Genomic DNA, 8,204 nt, shown 5'->3' with positions numbered 1-8,204 from the left:
CACGTCTTATTTTGGGGGATTGGTGGAAATTCAGAAAGTGGTCCCAAAATAAATCATAATTTTGCTACCTTTTATTCATAGTGATAAGGTGACAGAAATGAGAAACGAATTCTACAACAATTTTCCGTTTTATTCAGCACCGTATGCTAAAAACAAAATTGTTCCACGTAAATACAAGAGAATTCTCCTCCATAACCAAAAAAAAGCACAAATGCTGAAAGAACGGACCTACAAATCTGGAAAACCGTGACCACAGGTAATAATAATCATAGCATCATTTCTGCTATAAAAACTATACACCTCGTCGATACTCAAGTTGCTTTGTGTTCTCCAGCAAAATCTGCCAGCCAACAAAGAAACAGGATTTAAGCAGTGAAATTAATGTAAAACTTGTTTGGACTCCTCTTAGTATAATCACAAAAGTGTCAGCAGGTTCTTACTTCTCGAATGTAGTTTGCTATTGCTTTGCAGCCTTTGATTGCCAGTTGCATAACATTTTCCAAAATGTCAATTGGTAGTTTAGAATCCATCTATAGACAGTAACAACAGAAATTAGTGCAAATAAAATTAAACTAGGAGCTTTTCCATTCTAAACTACGGAATATGGCAGGGAGTGAACGAATGAAATAAGCTGGATGAGAAAAGAAAAGCATTGCATGCTTTTCATAATAATGATAGTAGTAAATTTCTGATTAAAACTTTGAAGGTTCACAATCTCAACCAGCCTTTACATAGTGGCACGTGTTCGAAACAAATTTAACTCCATAATATCAATCTAAGAATGGGAGCAATAAACTGACTGATAAACTGTCATTGGAAAAAATCTATGCCAGCCCCACCAAATGAAGTTACCCTCCCTCTCTGTTTTGTGGACCATACATGAATTTCATCCTATAATAAGGTGGCGGAAAGAATATATCAACTATATTTCTTCAGTCAAAATTTAAAGTATCAACAAAAGATCTGCAACTAAAAAAGTAAAAGATGCTGAACTGGAATTCCAAATAAAGAGTTACCAAGTATGATACTAGTGAAAATTAAGTTACACTTGATCAAACATTAACTCAGACTAAAAAGAAGATTTGTCATAACATAACTCCATCAAAGGGTACAACAGCAAATCACTCTATCAGGAACCTTCGTAAGAAGTATCTGTTGATTAAAAAACAACTGATATTTGAAAAAAGATTCATGTGTACAGCAAACTATTAAGTTGTTAAATCTGAGGCGAGCTTAGATAAGCTTCTTTTGGGGATTTCCGAACATGCACCTATTCCCTCGAGTAATCAAGGGTTAAAACTCTACTGTTCTCTCCAAAATCTCTAATAACAAGAACAGTTTTTGAAGGAAGAGGAATTACAGCTTCAACACCACCAAACTCTTTACTACGTGAGTACCAATGACTGAGAGAGCAATAAAAAGTTTTCCTTTCTGTTGAACTAATTTACCTGGTTGACTACACAATAGATACAGAGAAAATAACAAGACATGAATTAACCTGAAGCAGTGTTACTTTATCCAACTTTGGCAGAATTCCTAGGGTTACATCAGGACCTCCAGCACTGTCTTCTACATAGTTCAAATCTGTACACATTCAGAAACCTTTAATAATTAGGGCAGCCCGTGCATCAGAAGTAGACAGAAACAAAACAGACATACCACACTTGTATTTAGCCAGTTCAAATTTAGAGTAAAAACAGATATATACCAAGCAGACTTGTGCTGTTAAGGTATCCGGCACTGCAGGATGTTACAAGATCACGCATAGGGATCCCAGCATCGGCAAGGGCCAAAGTTGCAGCATTTATACAAGCAGATCTAGTTCCTATAAAAGACATGTCAACATCACCCAAAATTAATGTACATATTAAATGAGTAAAGAGAGAAAATAAAATGGCAATGACAGAAGAGAATCACAAGATCCCATTATCAAGTCTTAGTTACCTCCATCTGCTTGGAAAACTTGGACATATATATCTATCTGCAAATTTAATAAGTAAAACATTAGGGAGGACTAGGGGAAAGCAAAGCACATGACAAAATAAGTTCTTAATGTGTAATAAAACCTGAGATCGAGGCAATAGATGTGTCAATATAGATGCTTCCATGGTTTGCCGAATAACCAGGGAAATTTCAGTTGATCTCCTGTAGAATGAGAACTTCAAATCACGTAGTAAAAAATAAGAAGTGATCCTATTATCCTTCTGTAAGAGAACCTTACAATGAGAACCATATTAAAACTATGAAGGAAAAGCAAAACAGGATAACATTTATATCTGCAAACATTGATGGTTAAGCCATTCAAAACTATTCAGTGAGTTTTGGCCAAAGATTACTCAAAAAAGTCAAAGCTTGCAAAAAAGATTAAAAATGAGAAAAGGCAGTAAAAGGGTGCATGGGGTTAAGCTTTTCATTGTTTTATGATACATAACCCATTGCTGAGCCTGTAGTCAGCTATATCAAAGGCATGGAGCAGCCAGCCCCAAAAACACTACAATACGTTAGTGGATAGCAAGATAGTTGTTACATAGAAAATTATGAATGCAAGATTAAAAAAAAAAATTATACTGTATCACATGAACAAATGCAATATATATATATATATATATATATATATATATATATATATATATATTACTAATTAATAATATATATATTACTAATTAATAATCAAAATTTATACTCTAAAAGTCTAAACATGCATTACCACCATTGCTATTAAATTCTTACCTCAGTAAAAAGATCAAAAAGTCCAATTTACAAATTACAAGGCACTCTTAAGATAGATTCTACTATTGCAACATTCACTATCATCCTAGTAGTCTATGCTCCAATACCATTTTGATAAGTATAAAACTACGAATATATAAAAAATAAGTGAAAGGTCAAAAAGAATAGGAAGTTAAACAAAAGCAAGTAAATGAGCAAAACCTGTCACCCTTTGATTTCCTCATGCGATCTCCAGTGCTAAAATTAGCCATGCTGTACTCACACCGAACCTATAGACATACATTGCACATAAGCAACAATTAAGTTTTTGTTACAATTCATATAAATACAGACAACATAACTTAGAAAAAAAAAAACTACCAGAGCATGGTTGGTTATTTGGCTTCTATTTTGCACCTGAAATGCAGAGAAGTTACTAAAGAAAAACAGCAAATCATCTAAAGCTCAACTACAACATCAAAGTTTTTTAAATGTCTAAACCAACTAACACTGAAAAAGGATAGTTAACAATCCTTAAATTACATAGACAAATTTTCATTAGCAAGGTAAATAATTAAACAGTACCTCTCTAGGGCCATAGACGGCAGCAATAACTTTTGTATTACCCATCTCAAACATGGCAGAACTGTTTTCAAAATAAAAAAACTTTATGGTCAAATGCTTCAAATGATATCACAACTTAATTTTCTAAAAAGCTAAAATTCATTTACCCATCTGCTTTGGATACAGCACCAATTTCTGCACGAATTTGTCGCATCTACAATATACCATAAAGAGAGGAGAAAAAGTTAAAGGCAAAAGATCAGTAGAGAAAGAAATATAAAATCATAGATTTAGATCCTCTGCAGTGAAGGAATAACACTTTAGAGGATAAACTGCAGTAATAGTCATTGAGATTTTAATAACTTCATAGTTTCTTATACATGTACATATATTTTATCACACTCTTAAATACTAAATTTTTAATAAATAGTAATAACTTCACCTTATCCTCTAAAGTGCATCTTGATGAGTTGTTATTTCTTGAATTATATTTAGTTTATTGCACTTGAATAAACCAGGGAATTGTGTTTAATTGTTTGTTATTTCCCCGTTTTCCGAATTTTGCTTAATTTGGTCGGAAATTTGTAATTGTGCTAATTTGGGTTTTCTGAGCTGATTAAGTGCATTTTTGAAGTGCAGGAAAATTTCGGAAATACAATTTGGGACATCAGGAAGAATGCCAAATAAATTCAAGACTCTCCAGACAGACATTTTTGAATTAATTAAATTGTAATTCAGTAGTTTAGAATTTTTGTATCAACTCTTACATTATGGGTCAATTTTTGGTAAATTAGAGTAGACCCAAAAAAATTAGAAGTTAGTGATTTAGACCTAGGTTTTTCTTTTGTGTGGACCCCATTATTAAAGGTGACCCACGGCTCTTGAAAAGCCCTAGCCGCCACTGGCCATTGGGACATTTTTTTTTTTGGTTTCACACTCTCGGTCTTGGAGATTTGGGGGAGGCACTGTATTCGGAATTTTTCTTGAGAGTTGAACGTGGTCTTTGAAATGGAATGAAAGAAGAACACTCTTGCCTTTTCATTTTGTTTATTTTCTATGCACTTTGATTGAAGTCTTTCATTGCTTCTTGGCTGGAACGAAAAAGGAAGTTAATTTTCAAATGGAAGTAACGTTTTCTCTCTTCTCATTGAATGCAAAAGTACCGTGATTAATACTTTGGAGAGTTCTTCTCTTTGAGAAATGAAGAAGTGATTGAAGGTTGGTGGGAAGTCACGTCCAGGGGCAACATTGGTGTGCACGGTATTCAGCAAGCAGCCCCACTCTTGGAGCATCCAGCGTGTCACGGGAATGAGGAGCAGCGTGAATTTCAATACATCAATGTCACGTCCAGAGGAAGCACATTCTCATTTCTTTACTTTATCACAGCAACACGTTGGAGAGAAGCAAGCAGCTGAAGTGAGTTTCCTTTTCTTTCTTTAGATTGGCACGGTGATCAATTGGAAGAATGGTTGTTGATTCACGTGAAAAGGGAAGTGGCCCATGGCCATGATGCATTTCTTTTATTATTTAATGATGGATAACTTGATGAGTAGTAGCTGCACGGTGATAGACATCAACTTAATTGCTTTAGATTGCTTTTGGAAAGTGAGTGGAGCATGTGTGTAGAAGATGGGAATTTACGTCTGGAAGGAAGAGGCAACCAAATTGTTTTGACATTTTTTTTTCTTTGCTTGCCAAATATGTCATAATCTCGGATGGAAAAACAGGGCAGCAGCACGGTCATGTCTAGCTTAGGTGCAAGGGAATTTCTTTTATTTGCAAACAGTGGCACATACGGTGATTTCATAGTAGATAATGGTGCACGGGAAAGTGGAGCAGGGGAGTGGTGTCACATTTCGGTTCCACCCACATGGCACTAGCTCTCGGTTTCTTTTCGTTTCAGCAGTAGGGGAATTGAATTTTTTTTTGTTTAAAGGTTAGAAGCATTGATTAAAGGAAGAGGAGAAATCAATTTTGATGGAGGAGGCCACGGTGAAAGAGTTTTAGAGGACAAGGGTGATTTAATTTGGAGCGACACATCCAGTTTTAAAATTGGTGTTTCAATTCTCAGTTTGCATTTAATTGTTTAGTTCAATGTTGCACTTTTAATTTGGTTTAAGCATTTTTCATTTTAATGTTCTCTCTTTTTCTTGGTTGTGATATTTTAGTTATGATGTTAGCTTAAGTGATCAACTATTTTAAATCCTGTGTTTACATCCGTGTTTATGTTCCTGTTTTGATTTAGTTCACTTGCATTCATAAAAAAAATCACAAAAACCCCCCCCACTACGTGTTTGATCTGAGACTGAACCACAATTTGGTCCTTGAGAGACGACCTAGGAGTCACTTCCTAGCACTATACTGCATTCTTTTATGCACAATTTTTGTGGGAGGTGCGACCCTCTCATCACATCTCCTCATTTTAAATAGTCGAATCCCAAAATCATGTCCAAATCACAGCTGTTAAATATGTCTGAATTCCATAGGCCAGACCTTAAAATGCTGCTTTCAATTAGCTCATTTTGTCATAGGACCAAGTTCATATATCTCACTAAAAAAGGTTGGTTAGACATCCTTAGGGTTAGAACCCTCCATTTTCTTACTTTTATCATTTGGCAAATGATAACAGTTGAAAAACTGTTATTTTCATGCTTAAAATTGATACTAAAAGCAACCTTTAGACTTAGAAACTAGCTTGAAATCATACTTTTATCCATATTTTCAGAAATAAGAGAGCTGGACAGGTTTATGCTTGATTTCAGTGTTTTTGTGCAGGTTTTAAGGTGAATTTAGTGAAAGAAGTGAAGAATGAGAGAGATGGAATCAGAAAAGGAATCAAAGAGTGCAAAAGGAGAAGCCGAAGGCACCGCTCAGCGGCATTTTACCGCTGAGCGGCACTCAGGAGGTCACGGGAGGTCCGCTGAGGGGCAAAATGGCCGCTGAGGGGAAGAAACAAGACGCGCACTCACCGCTGAGCGGTACTTTACCGCTGAGCGGCACACTTATGGGCTTGGGCCTAGATTCTTTGTAATTTTAGAATAGTATATAAGCTTTAGGACGTCCTAGGGTTTGTATCTTTGGCAGAAACGAGGCAAACACTCTCTCTTCCACCCCTTTGAAGGAGGATCTTGGATGCTCAGGCTACCTCTTCACCTTTTTAGGGTTTATTCTTTCATTCTTTCATTGTTCATCTAGGTTCACCATGAATATGGTGAACTAAACCTTGTATGTTTGTTGGGGAATCAATGTAATCTCTTGAAGCTCTCATATATGGAATTTATGCTTGCATCTTCATCTAAGATTTATGCTTTCTTTCATCATTAGTTAGGGTTTTTCCTCTTTGCTTAATGCTTGCATTGTTTAACTCATTCGATGCATGATTATTGGTTTTGTCGATACGGGAACGTACGGGGAAGTCTAGATCCGGGGAATTTCTCCCAATATTATGTTGGTTGTCGTTAAGCTCCTGAACTTATGAACTGATCATTAGGAATGCTAGGAATTGTATGAACTCGTGATTAGGGAGAAGCCTTCTAGAAAGGTACTTTAGAGAGTGGCATTAACAATGATGATTTGAATGTTGAATTCCTAAAATATATGAGAGTGGATAAGATGAAATTGACCCCCAACAACATATTCATTCATATATTTCATTGAAAGTGTTTATCTTTTGCTTTTGCCATTGATCAAAAACTCATGCATACATGTTTATTTTCTGTCTTGCATATTAAACTCCAAATATTTCGTTCTTAAGTCTTAGCTAATCAACAAACCACACAACTAAACTAGGCCGTGAGTCCTTTGGGAGAACGATACTTGGTCTTACCAAGTTTATTACTTGAACGATTCGGTCATACTTGCCGATTGTGAAACAAGTTTGTGACATCATATTTTGGTGCTCATAAATTTGTCCATCAGCAAACTACAACATTTGTAGCTTTTAAGTGATAGGTTTTAATGTTTATCAGAACTAAGGTTATTGACTGCTTCTAATCTGTTTATATGTTTTTTTGCAGTTCAAAATGTGCCCTTACACATTTCCATTACCCATGGCATGGCTCATCTATGTATAACCCATATGCAGAACTATCTGCAGATCTTATATATACTAATTAACATAAAGCTTCAGTAATTCATGACTATGTAAGAATTCATGTAGGATATTATTATTTATTAATACTCCGCATTTCATACGCTTCATGAGTATTCTTGAAAGATCTAAAGGAACCTTTTTTGGAATGAATATTAAGTGAAGAAAAAAGGAGGAAAAAAAACTGCCCAAGAAAAAAATAATAGCTGTACCTCCATGGGTCTGCGACCATCTAGTCGAAGTCCTTCTGGGCTGACGTATTCCATCCTCAGGTCAATCTATGGCAGAGACAAAAAGGAGACAAAGATGAGACATAAGCAGCTGGATTTTGTTTTATTTTGCTTTATATTCTTGGCTTCCAAAAAAAATGATATTTTCTACTAAAGTTATTGAAACAAAATGGTGAGATTTTGCAGAATCTGAGCCATTTAAAAGTTTGTGTTGGCTCAAGTAGTTTGTGGGTCATGCAGTGAGATGAGTGAGAGGGCAGTTCGAATTAATAACACTGCTCAATTGAAAACATACCGAACAAACTCCAGTTGCTCTGTAAAGATTAGGATGAAAACAAGGTTACAAAAAATCAAGCAATCTGAACTTTGAATGAATATCATATAGACAACAACAAACATTTACCCAATAAGTGGGGCACTATGTAAATAATATTGCAGAAATAAATATTAGAAATCAGCAAACAACAAAATAACAACGCATTTGAAGAAAATAAATCTGGTCGTGTCCCTACCCTTTTAAACATTTAAGTTTGCTCTTAATCTTACTGCAAGCAAAGAAAAAGAGGAAAGTACACCACGGACAGAAAGATATTGTAAAGGGGTGGTTCTCG

The 8,204-nt window shown here is 35.3% G+C and overlaps 1 protein-coding gene across 1 annotated transcript; it reads right to left on the bottom strand.

The window, feature by feature from the left end:
* Window positions 1–292: 292 nt before the first annotated feature.
* Window positions 293–7,629, bottom strand: LOC148199000 (exosome complex component RRP41 homolog). The gene is made up of 11 exons (XM_088111276.1): window positions 7,576–7,629; window positions 3,441–3,487; window positions 3,295–3,355; window positions 3,091–3,126; window positions 2,932–2,999; window positions 2,067–2,145; window positions 1,945–1,981; window positions 1,709–1,825; window positions 1,499–1,584; window positions 441–530; window positions 293–340 (listed from the first exon to the last, which is right to left on the bottom strand). Exons 1-11 carry the CDS (start codon window positions 7,627–7,629, stop codon window positions 293–295), a joined length of 723 nt encoding a protein of 240 aa, XP_087967402.1.
* Between the last annotated feature and the right edge of the window lie 575 nt (window positions 7,630–8,204).

Source organism: Vigna umbellata, chromosome 4 (assembly GCF_029865625.1).
Source record: "Vigna umbellata cultivar VRB3 chromosome 4, Vumbellata_1.0, whole genome shotgun sequence".
Classification (NCBI taxonomy): domain Eukaryota; kingdom Viridiplantae; phylum Streptophyta; class Magnoliopsida; order Fabales; family Fabaceae; genus Vigna; species Vigna umbellata.
The sequence above is the reverse complement of the archived record's forward strand: the minus strand, read 5'-3'. Positions and strand labels throughout refer to the sequence as shown.